Raw genomic sequence first — 12,567 nt, forward strand, 5'->3', positions numbered from 1 at the left:
TCAACAAACCCGCGATCTACCTAAATTAATAATTTCATGCTTCTATGTCTGCCTTTTCAATTACATTTTTATTTCCTGATTGGTAAAAAAGAGATTTCTACGGAAAAACCCTTCTAATTGCCGATCACCTGAAAATGTGATTTATCAATTAGAACATTTTAATAAATTTTCAATTACCATTGCATATTGTCATAAGCACAGAAATTCAAATCTGAAGCACTCAGTTCTTACTAATTACTTTCAATTCAGCGTATCTTCCTTTGTTATTTATGTTTGTGTTTATCATTGGTGCATGGTCTGATTCCTGTACCCTGTCATTGTGAATGGGTTCATAGTATACTGTATTTGTAATTTTGCTTCCCGGTTTTTTGACAGCTTTATAAACAACAAGTACAGTTATCACCACAATCACAAACAAAATTAAAGGTACAAGGAAGACGATTAGTGTGGTGGATAGACTGCTTCTGGATTCGGGTGTAGAAAAAGTATCTGAACGATTGAGAATTGACTCTGAGGAATTTGTCTGAGGAAAGGTTACAACATTCTCCCGTATTATTCCTACTGCGAATATGTTACCTGAAACAAAAGCAAAAGATATTTCAAGTGCTATAAATATATGAAACATATACTAGTATGTAAATTTATATAACTTTAAATCACTTTTCATGAGCGAGAACTTTCATTCTGGCATATATTTGTATTATTAAAGATTATATACACTAAAAACAAAAAAAAAAAAAAATAAAAAAATAAAAAAAAAACAATAGCTCGAGAAAATTTTGACTCGCAAATAAATTGCAAATAGGCATCTCGCTAAAAATAAGGTGTCGCGAAAATAAAGTGGTCTGCAGAAGTTCATTGATGACTGTTTTTATACAGTTGAAAAGTATATTTTTGGAATGAAGCATATCAGAAAAATTACCAAAATATTTGCGCTTTGGGGGAAGGGATTTTGTTGTGAAAACTGAACTGATAGTTAAAGAATTCTCTTCCACTGGGAATATGTCCTTGGCCAAAACTGAAAACGCAAAGGAGAGCAAATTTTATTTAATGCTTAAATTAAAGAACACAAAAATGATAGAAAGGTAAAGTTTTATGGTAAATACGTGTACAATATAGCATCTTTCATGTAGCAGACGTTAAATCTCGTATGAATAAAACATTATACAAGAAGTTTTTATCAAGAAAAACACGTATTTTATTTTATGCATAATTAGAGTTAAAACGTATGCAAGAAAATCAACATTTGAAAATATCCCTACATATCTATATTTTAGTGTTGGCAACGAGTACCCGGTTAACCGGTTAACCGTCGAACGATGCCAGTATCGGTTAGTAAAATTGCTATTCGGTTACTCGGATAAAAATACATTTGTCATATTTAATACATGTACGTATGAAATAATTTTTATGTTATTTCTAAATGTATATTGACACATTTCCTTAATTTAATTATCGTTAGGCTAAACAAATTCCCGTTTCAAGTGACATTTAAAATCAAAATTCTTCGAAGATATGGGGGGGGGGGGTCTTCAAAAAAGCAAAAGAATGAAATTAATAATACATACAGAAACAATAATATTAAAAAACTCATCCGAGTAACCGGGTACTCGATCGGAAGATTAAGCGAGTAACCGGTTACTAAAAATCGTACGATTTGCCAACACTACTATATTTCGATCAAATGACGCCTATGCATGTATGATAGCTGTTAGTGCTACAACGATGACGCCAGACGGCAATATGTAAATCGGACTTATTCATACTTTAAACTAATCTTATGACATATCTTCACCTACCGCAGCCAAATGAAATGTTGCAGCTCTCCTTTTTACACAGACATCTTTGTTGGCAATGCTCCCCATAATAAGGATATGGACAGGGCATATCACATACTACTCCAGTGTATCCCACATTACATTCTATAACAATACTCATTTGTATGTTTGAAGATAATGTAAAATGGACAATTTTAATTAAATCTTATAATATTATTTTGAATTAAAATTTGAAATACTTTAAAAGATACTAAATGAGTTAAAACACATTTTGTGTTTAGATATACGAATGTAGCTTAGGTAAAGATCAGATGATGAAAAAGAAGTTTTGTACAATTTATTCAAAGGGCTACAGCCTTTAAGTTTACTTACTTATACAAGACCTTGTTGCTTCATTCCACTTTATATCCAAAACAACAACGGAATGATCTGGAAACGCATTTGAACAATGATTAGTGAATTTTAATTCTAAAATATGTCAAATTGTCTTTTTTTCTTACAGTTTATTTAAGGGGGATGTACAAGCCATATTGGATCTAGTCTGGTGTAAACTTAAGCAAATACCAAGAATGCGCTTAATACTCTACTAAACTAGCTCAAAGTTACTCAAAGTGCTAATGCACTACCTACCTACTGTTAGAGACCAAAATTAGTAAATAATTAAGTTTATTTTGTCTTAATTAGAAGAACATTAATCATGTTAGAACTGCGCAGCTACAGCATTCATGAGATGAAAAATGCATTGAAAATGGAGTTAGTTTGATTCATTGATAATATGGCTACAACCATTTGTTTCGTTTTTTTTCTTGTCATTATCCATAATTCTTGAAAATTTTATTTTTCATATGGGTGTCTTCCTGAGGCCATGTGTTTATTTCGTCCGCCATTCCTCTGTCACACAGAGTTCGAATTACAATGATTTTAGAATAAATGCGACCATAATAACATCAAGACAAGAAATTATAAGTAATAATAATTAGGTTATATTACTTACTACTTTTATTTGTTGCATCGCATCGTCTGATTAATGAAAAAACGCGATTTTAATCTCACTCCAGCAAATCGGGAAAAACAATTCTGTTTACAACTCGAAATTCCTCGTTAATATTATTCCACTAAGCACATGGTTGGCATGTGCATATATCTGCTGTGGATAGATCCGTTTATTACCATGATTATATTTAATTTTTATGGAACAAGTCTTGATAATTTGTTGGTTTCTTTAAAACTCAAGAAAAAAAAGATAAAAATGTCCTAAACATATGTGATTACGGTGGGTCTTTTTTCTGTGGCGATAGAAGTTATTTTCAAATGAGGCACTACAAGGAGGATGCTTAGCATTTAATTTGAAAATGTTAAACAATATGCAGTGCATGAAAAATAAATTGTAATTACATGTCTTACATTCGAAAAGTTGGTACATATGTCTATTTTGTTTAGAAGTTAGATAGAAAAAATAGGCAGTTAAAGGATTTCCTTCAGGCACCTCATATAAATAGCTTGAGTGTTTGCAATGACCAACACATTGTATGGAGTAATGTTTGGACATAAAAACGCATCATGTCGCATTATGTTGACTACTTTGTAAGCCCTCGCTCATTGAACATACGAAGCTTGATAAAATATAATGAGTTGTTTTTATGAAATTTAGAAGCGAGCACAATGTTTGCAAACAAAGGTCCATTGCACAGGCTATGTCTATCATCGCAAAAAAGTGAGTGCTAACCCCACCCACCCCCCCCCCCCGCCCCGAAAATCCTATGTTTTTTTTCAAAATAGTGTCAAAGATTAAAAAAAAATTACTAAGTATGTGATGGAACATGTACAAGCCTTATAACACCATTTGTTATAAAAATGTTTGGTTGCCCTCTCTCCCGATCTACTGCCTAAAAATGGCCCGACTCAATTTTTTTAACATCCAATTACAGGATTTTTTTTTTTTCTTCCGTCAACAAATATGTTTAAATTTAAAGGAATTTTTTTCTCACCTATAAATACGGGACCCAATAATTTTCCCTGAGTTGGGAGGACCACCAAACATCATTTTAAAAATGTATAAAATATTTATGTTGATTTTTTTCTTTACTCTGTAAAATTGTAATTTTGACAAATATGGGCAAATAGAAAAAAAAATATTCATTAAATCTCCTAACCCACTCTGAATGATTTTATTCCTTTTCAAATGTTGCTCCGCTGTAATGAAAATTGTAAATGTTTATTTGACAGAGTATATAGGGGGGGGGTGTGATCAAAAGTAAACGATATCTTAGGTATTTGATAGTTATATTATTGTTGAAATATTCAAGTATTTTTCAAAGTGTAAATTGGAGATCTTTGATAGCATATTGCTTAATTAAAAACAAACCCCTTTTCAAATTTGCTTTCACCGGGCAACATAACAAGTATCATATTCAACCATCTGCCTTCCTTCACTAAAACGGTCTATCCAATCATTGATTGAATTATTAGGAAGTCATTTGTCTTAATACACTATGAACAAATTCTTTTACGTTACTTCAAAGGCAGTTTTAAGATATACCATAATTATTTTAGTCGTTTGTTGAATGAGTTCCACGGAGATATAACCGGTAAAAATACACAAGTCGGTACTTCGTTTAATATTTTATTAACGATCCAAACTTGGTATTTACTACACGATCGGTATGTCGGCGTGGACAGTGCAAGGTCCAGTTTCCAACTGACGATCATGTACAAAACAACCAATTTATAACAATAATGAAAGAACAATTATAATGAAGAGTTACTCAAGGCATTAATGCATAATTAACATAATTGGAAATAATTAACAATTTAACTCAAGTACAGGTGGCATGAAATGTCTAGCGGTCATGGTCTATAATTATGTTATTTTAAGTACTAGATCAGAGAAAATAATTATCACTCAAAATATGTTCATTTCACACGGTCACAGAGACATGCAACCATTTTTCGTCACAAGTACCTGCATAATGACTTTATTTTCACATTGTGAGCAAATCTTTATTCGGCATATGCTATTTATACAACTTGAGTGTGCACCAAATTTGTTTCTAATCTAAATTGTGGTTTTGTAGATATAGAGATAGTTCGAGAACTTTTTGATCACCCCTCGATCGTACTAGTAGATACTAACACAAGGTTTTTCATATCGATTTTAGGTATTTAATTTCTTTGTGTTTCATTGGTGATAATTAAACTTGTGATAGATATTATAAGTTATCTGTGGCAAACTTACAAACTCTTAATTTTAAACTTTGATGGTGCTCATTTTTCCTTACCTGGAATCAAAAAGTTATTTCAATACGTACACTATTTAACAACTGTTCGATAATAATACTAAATATTTACATCTCCAATAAATTTCTCCTATGATTCTTTACAAAATAAAATGCAGTATATTTTCTCATGAACTACATTAGGTATGTATCACGAATTCGCATGAATATCTCCATTGTTACGTCATAATACCGCTCTTAACGTCAAAAAGTAAAAAAATATAAAGTGCACAGTTTTGCTTTAAAAATGACAGTTGAATGGCGTAAATTTATGGCAAGTCATCAGAAAAATAATGTAAATATAAGAAATGAATTTAATTTTTGAAGATTCATGAGGTATATGAACTACAACGCTTCACGCCGGCATATTTATCATGAAGCGCTAACGCGCTTCATGAAATATGCCGGCGTGAAGCGTCGTAGTTCATAACCTCATGAATCTTCAAAAATTAAATTCATTTCTTAAATAAATTACTTCAAGCCACACTATAACACAATTCCTCTTTTAAAAGTGTTCATATTATTTGAAATATTTTGCAACTGTAATTCTCTTCTACATTTAAAGATTGTTATGTCCCTCCATATTAAGAAGAGGTCTGGAAAACAAAATTCTGTGCTAAAAATAGACCACGTGCTGCTTTCAATGAACTACTTTCAGGGTTCTTTACACTCTTTTTGAAGACAACGATACCTTGTTTTGAACTTAAAATTATCATTTAAAAGTGCAAAATTTAGACATTTTCTCAACAAATGGTTGTAGAGAGAACATTAATGCACACTTTGCGTATTTTTTTGGATTTTTTAAGGCTCTGCTGAATTCTGTAGCTGCGCAGTTCTTAGGAGCATATCAAAAGCATTTTTCTGCAAAAGTATAGATTATATATGCACAACATGCATTCAGTTATGCATATTTATTGTATCTTTATCATAAGGGTTTAGAATTTGATCAAAATATAATGTACTTTAGCCATTTGAAGAAATGTTTACATTTTGTTCTCACTGCACTAAATATGGCCGTACATCCCCCTTAATTTAGTAGGTAATTTTGTTGGTTAAAACCCGCTAAGTTATTAATTGATTGTATTGATTATGACGTAATAGGTATCTGATTGTTTCTTACGTCATCAACTCATCATAACAATTTTTGTCTATATAAACCAGCTGTTTTGGGTTTAGACTTCAGTCGGCTGTGGTGAGCGACTCGGAGCACACAGCCTTCCCTGGTAAGGGAAAAGTGACCTAAGTCACTTTGGGGAACGATTCCGTATACTTCGGTTATAAGACGGTACCAAGTCTATGTATACGAAACCATTAAGGGGACCAAGTTAGTAGGAACGTCCTGTATTGACCATCGGTTGGTCACTTTTTTGTTAACCAAATAACGTTGTACCAACCAAGTTACAGTGTATCATTCTGTGTGTTTATAAGTGAACCATTTGATCGTCTTAATAAATGTTATAAACTTGTAACAAGTGTTATTCCTAAGAAACATTGTTTAAAGTGACCAAAAGTTGGCCATTACGTTAACCTATGAAGTGACCGAAAATTGGTCATTACGGCAACCAAAGAAGTGACCAAAAGTTGGTCATTACGTCAACCAAGGAAGGGACCAAATGTTGGTCATTACGTCAACCAAATAAGTGACCAAATGTTGGTCTTTACTTCTACAAATAAAGTGACAAAATTTTGGTTATTAACCTTTTTATAAACTGTAACCAACTGAACTATCAAACCTCGACCAAGTGACCAGAAAAACTAATAGCGGCCCACGAGTTTCATTTCACGATACCCTCGGTCTCATTACAATATATATAAATATATGTCATAAATGGTTAATTTAACATGTCTTTTCTAGTTTTTAGGCTAAAGTAAATAAAGTTACCTAAGTTGCATAGTTCTTTAACATTTTCAACATTAAAAAGTTGCAACAATTCAAAATCTGTTATATCACCTAAGCTTGCATAAGTAGGAAACCAGCGATTTAGTGGACATTCCCCATATTAACTATTAATTATGGAGTATGTAAATAATTATTCTCCTTGATGATTGCGACATATTTCAGGAGCTGAAAAAAAGTGTAAAATGGTGATTGACGATGACGTATTTATTAGTCTTTGTGTGTCGAATTCCTTATTCATATGTGTGTATTGTAAATATACTGCCCCTATACAGTATATTTATGCATTACTACTACCGATAAGTATAGTGTAAGATAAATAATTTATTTAAATACTTTTACCAAAAATCATCCGAGTATCCGGGTACTCGATCGGAAGATGAAGCGAGTAACCGGTTACTAAATATCGTCCGATTTGCCAACACTAGTTGTGATACTATTGAATGTTGGTAAAAAGTAAACAATCAATAAATTATATAATTTTGGATGAAAATCTTTGTAAAAGGTTTTATTTTAAGTAAAGATGGTAACAGTAAATTCACAGTTCAGTATTATAAATCTTGATTTATGAAATTCGAAAAATACATTTTCACAAAAAATCATCGAGAAAAAGAAGTTATTTAGTTCATAACTTTATGATGAATAATTGGTATTTCAGATGACATTAAAAAACTACACTGCGTTATCCCTGTGCATATTATATTTTTGGATTGATGATTTTGATCAATTTATATTACATGAAGCCAAGACATACCTCTTTCCACCTTTTACTTTGTAAATAAGTGATATTTTAAATGTTTATCTTAATGTATCTCTTTGTTATAATTAAATTATAAAGGTAAAATATGGAATCAAATGTTTCAACACCTTTTTATCTAACAGTTATAAATTATTATCCCAGCACATTGAAAGTTACCAGAGAAAGAAATTTCTAACCTTTTATCAATGTAACGGAAATGTGGAAGAGAGTAAGTTTTTCAAAAATATATAAAGTAATTCTACACACGTATTTCAATATATGACCTTTATATGTTTAAGCACAACACGAGGTAGAATATATCAGGAAATGGATAGAGGAAGATTCGGATTTTGTGGAAACTCACGGCTTCCCTGAATTTCTTCAGAAGGTAAGAGAGCAGCCACATGTGACGTTTGTTGGAGTTCCCGAATCCGGCAAATCCGCCACAGTTCAGCACATTGCTCTTCTACTCCAGCAAGAGGGATACGAAGTGGTACCTGTATTAGACTTTAGAGATCTTACCCAATAGTGTGATCCTAGTAACCCTCAGGTGTTTGTTATTAATATTGTAGTAGGTGTACTGGGTGTGCAAAAATCAAAGTTGGAATCCTTTTTAGAGTACGAGCAAAAACTTATAAAAGCGTCCTTTGAAAAAACAAAGGTTCTGATGACATGCAGAGAAACGCTTTTTAATCAATGCAACAAATCCTTCTTCACTAATGAACAAAATACCATTAAGCTTCACAACTCGGAGAATGAATTGAGTGAAGATGACCAGAGGAATATTCTTGAGAAACATGGATTAGACCGAGATTTGTTGTCCTCTGCAATGCTTACAGAATCCTCGCGAATGTTTCCTTTATTGTGTAAACTATATTCCAATGAAGCAAAGTTCCGAATCAATGGTGAACGCTTTTTTATCAGTCTCATCGAATGCATTGTCGAGGAATTTGACAAGATGCAACAACCAAACAATTTATTATATGCGACACTGGTGTTGTGCACACTAAAGAACAACATTTTGTCTGAAGACATTCTTAAAGATGTGAAAAATAGATGTTTTCAGGAAATGAAGCATAGGGTGTTAGAAAGTTGTGAAGTTAAAAGTTCAACAGATACATTTAAGTTTGTGAAAGCTTTCTTAGCGATGGAGGGGACATACACGAAATCTTGTGGTAGAGAGCTCACATTTATTCACGATTCTATCTTTGAAATAACTGCATATCACTTTGGTAGACAGTTTCTATACCTGATTTTAGAATACATGAGTAGTAGTTACATTGCAAACTGTGTCAAACTCTGGGAAACCAAAAAGGAGAAGAATATTGAAACAAATGACAAAAGTACGAGCCTGGAGTCAACTTGTGCAAGCAGTGATGAAAAGCCTGAAATAAAGGAAGGTATAGATCTGTGTATAAGGGTTTCTAAAAATCAGTATCCGATGTTCGCTCAAAGGTTGTACAGAGATATAGAGAATATGGAACTCTACGATGTGTTTATGAATAATGCTTGAAAGATAATCAGTTGTGTAAAGCATTTATTGATGTACTGGAGACAAAATCATACACAGAATTAAAATCACTTTTTCTAAGTAAACAAGAAAACGCTTCCAAAGTGCTGAGATGGGAAGTCAAAAGAAGTGGGAAAAAAGACAAAGGAATTAACGACTTTTATTATATAAAAGAGCTTTTACTTGGTTCACGACTGTTCGAATGATCAGATTACAACGCGAGAGTAATCAGTTGGATTATTGGCTATGGACATCACAAAATACTTAAGTACATCATACATCAAACCGAACTACACAAAGAGACATCATCTGCACTATTCGGAGATTTAAATTCTGACTTTGAACATTTTAATTTGAAACCAGGACAGGGAACAACTGGAATTTATTCGAATGACGTGTTAGATGATTTTGACTCTCTTGAAGATGGCTTCGTATCCTCGTATCAAAAAGAAAACATACCAAACTTTGTCATAGAACAAACCCGCCTACTTGTTCTCAATTGTTATGGGGGTGATGTGAATACTGTTAAGATCTTACTCAAACGTCGATTTAAGCAACTCAATCAACAGAATGCCAAATATCGACTCTCATACACCACTGGTAGCTTCATGTGTATTTGGACATGTGCCTGTTGCAAAAACGTTGATAGGGGTAGGAGCTGATATTAATAAAGAGGGCCATAATCATACACCACTGACAGCAGCATGCAGTGCTGGACATTTGAGTGTTGTGAAAGAACTGTGCAAAATGGGTGCAGATGTTAATTTGAAGGGTTATATGGACTTCGGTCATGAACCACCACTAATAGAAGCGTGCAAATATGGACATCCTAGAATTGTAAAAGAGCTGCTAAATGTTGGAGCTTCAATAAATCTAGAGTCTGCTTCAAATTCACTACTAATAGCTGCATGCTGGAATGGACATCTAAAGATAGTAAATATATTGCTGCAATCAGGGGTCAATTTCGACCAAATAACTGATTGCAATACCCGACTTATATCTGCATGTAGGATTGGTGAATTGGAGATAGTGAGGGAGTTTAAAAAGGCCGGGACTAACGTTAATTTACAGAGTAGAAATAACGCAGTGGATGCTTTGACAGTTGCCTGTGACCTTGGACATCTTTCTGTGGTAAAAGAGCTACTTAAGGCAGGAGCAATAGTTAATCATCAGAGGCATCATGGTACACCATTAAATGCTGCATGTCGTATGGGTCATTTCGAAGTAGCCGTTGAACTGCTTAGCGCTGGAGCCGATGTCAATTCATCAGCTTTTACCAGTACACCATTAAAATATGCATGTTCTTGTCGCGCTGCAAATTTACAATTGGTAAAAGAACTTATTAAAGCAAAAGCAGACGTCAATAAGCAAAATGATCATGAAAACACACCTTTATTATCCTCACTTTTCAATTACGATAAAACTTTAACAAAATACCTGATTGAGGCTGGAGCTAAAATTAATCAACACAATAAAGTATGGTATACACCACTGGCTGCTGCATGTGTTTTCGGAGATTTGAGCCTTGTGAAAGATCTTCTTGAAATGGGGGCTCTAGTTAATCCACTGCACATATGGTATAGTTATTATAACCTTGTAATACTGCAATGGTTTTCAGCAGCTTTTCAAGGGGAACATATCACTCAAGAGACAATATTACATTCCTTACAAAACGGACCGGGTGAATATCATAGAACACCACTGACAGTTGCATGTCTTTTTGGTAAAAGAACTGCTTCAAAATGGGGCTGATGTTAATCCAAAGCTTGTATTGCTTACTCCATTAAATGCTGCTTGTAAGTCTTTTCATACATGTATTGATGTGGTGAAGGAACTGCTTAAGTTTGGAGCAAATGTCAATTTCAATCCTTGGTATTGTTCTATACCAAAGGAATACAAAAAACCATTGACAGTTGCTTGTAAGAGTGGAAACTTGGAAATTGTAAAAGAGCTTTTGAATGCAAAGGCAGATGTTAATCCACAGGGTGTAAGTAATTCACCACTGGTAGCTTCATGTGCACGTGGATATGTCGATGTGGTGAGAGAATTGTTGCAAAACGGGGCTGATGCCAATCTTCCATGTAAATATAGCACTCCACTGATAGCTGCATGTAAAAGAGGACATTTGAAAGTAGTGAAGGAGCTCATACAGGCTGGAGTTAATGTAAATTCACATCATAAAAATGACATTCCACTGATATTATCATGTGAGGGTAGATATACGGATATAGTAAAGGAACTGATTGATGCAGGGGCTGATGTCGATGTTGAGAATGAAAAGGGAGAGACACCGCTGTATAAAATAGTTGATAACTATAACCCATCCATTGATGTTTTAAAAATGCTTATCGAAAGCGGTGCTGATTGTACAATTTGTTCCAGAAAAGGGATATCGCCTTTATACATTGCATTGATTAACAACAAGGTGACTATTATAAGGTTGTTAAAAAAGACAAAAAGTAAGGATCTGCAAATCAGAATAAATCTACATTTGTTTACAATCCTAAAGGACTTAAGACATGCAGATGTGGCTACTAATAGTAAGGATGATGTAGTGTTAACAAAGAAACTTGTCTGGCATATGAATAAAGATTTACATGTAAAATTAATTTTAGCTGACTGTGATGTATTAAAACATTTGCTATGCATTGGTCTCGATTCCAACCAAGATATTTCAATTTACGATGAACCAATTCTGTCGGACATCAAACCCGTACTATTCAGAATCATTGATGGCAATTTATTCTCTGATACCAAACACCTTAGGAAGATGCTCAATATTTTACTTGAGACCGGAGTAGATATTAATTTGAGGGTTAATTACACAGAATATAACTCTTTAGTGGATAGAAAGGGTGTATCCGCTTTAGAAAGAACAAGGAAACTGATGAGTGAAAACAATGACACCAGACGGGATATACATGCAAGCTTTCAGAGAAGGAAGTATCGAATGATTTTGAAAGAAATTAAGAAATACGTCAGAAGATACTCCATTTGATTTGATCTGCAAGTATTTAACCTCTGAATGGTAAATTCCCACTAACATTTAAATAATATCGGATCATCTATTTAAAAAAATAGTTTGGTTGACCTCTCCCGACCGACTAAAACTTTTTCCTTTTTAATCATCTAACACTGTCAAAAATTTTGGTGAAGTTTTCTGGAAAAGAAATTCCCATCTACCTACCGACCCAAAAATTGTAACCTGAGTCGGGAGAGGTCGAGGAAATATTATTTTTAAAAATGTTCTTGGATGACTATGATAAAGTCAGTTTATATGTCGTAATTAAAGATAAAGAACCTCTACATAATTGTAAATCGCGTATGTTACTACATTGCATTCAATCAAGTCAAAATAACCATGGCCA

The 12,567-nt window shown here is 33.4% G+C and overlaps 2 protein-coding genes across 2 annotated transcripts; one reads left to right on the forward strand and one right to left on the reverse strand.

Moving 5' to 3' along the window:
- Positions 1 to 140: 140 nt before the first annotated feature.
- Positions 141 to 2,198, reverse strand: LOC134231242 (uncharacterized). Its single transcript, XM_062713185.1, has 4 exons — positions 2,151 to 2,198; positions 1,800 to 1,922; positions 923 to 1,018; positions 141 to 576 (listed from the first exon to the last, which is right to left on the reverse strand). The coding sequence occupies exons 2-4, from the start codon at positions 1,885 to 1,887 to the stop codon at positions 221 to 223; spliced, it is 540 nt and encodes a 179-aa protein (XP_062569169.1). The 5' UTR covers positions 1,888 to 1,922; positions 2,151 to 2,198; the 3' UTR covers positions 141 to 220.
- A 7,571-nt stretch (positions 2,199 to 9,769) lies between these two features.
- LOC134231237 (ankyrin repeat domain-containing protein 17-like) lies at positions 9,770 to 12,197 on the forward strand. Its single transcript, XM_062713174.1, has 2 exons — positions 9,770 to 10,478; positions 10,930 to 12,197. Exons 1-2 carry the CDS (start codon positions 9,770 to 9,772, stop codon positions 12,195 to 12,197), a joined length of 1,977 nt encoding a protein of 658 aa, XP_062569158.1.
- The last annotated feature ends 370 nt before the right edge of the window (positions 12,198 to 12,567 follow it).

The sequence above is a fragment of the Saccostrea cucullata genome, unplaced genomic scaffold, assembly GCF_032062105.1.
Source record: "Saccostrea cucullata isolate Sc308-1 unplaced genomic scaffold, CSIRO_AGI_Scuc_v1 ctg4898, whole genome shotgun sequence".
NCBI classification, from domain to species: Eukaryota; Metazoa; Mollusca; class Bivalvia; order Ostreida; family Ostreidae; genus Saccostrea; species Saccostrea cuccullata.

Bases quoted from the DNA above. Each gene is read 5' to 3' on its own strand.
- LOC134231242 (XM_062713185.1), bottom strand. From the start codon at position 1,887: ATGCCCTGTCCATATCCTTATTATGGGGAGCATTGCCAACAAAGATGT. The intron at 1,019-1,799 runs GTAGGTGAAGAT...TTGCGTTTTCAG, and splicing joins CAACATTTCATTTGGCTGCG to TTTTGGCCAAGGACATATTC. The intron at 577-922 runs GTAATTTTTCTG...CTTTTGTTTCAG, and splicing joins CCCAAAGCGCAAATATTTTG to GTAACATATTCGCAGTAGGA.
- LOC134231237 (XM_062713174.1), top strand. From the start codon at position 9,770: ATGCCAAATATCGACTCTCATACACCACTGGTAGCTTCATGTGTATTT. The intron at 10,479-10,929 runs GTACACCATTAA...TTTTGGTAAAAG, and splicing joins CAATTCATCAGCTTTTACCA to AACTGCTTCAAAATGGGGCT.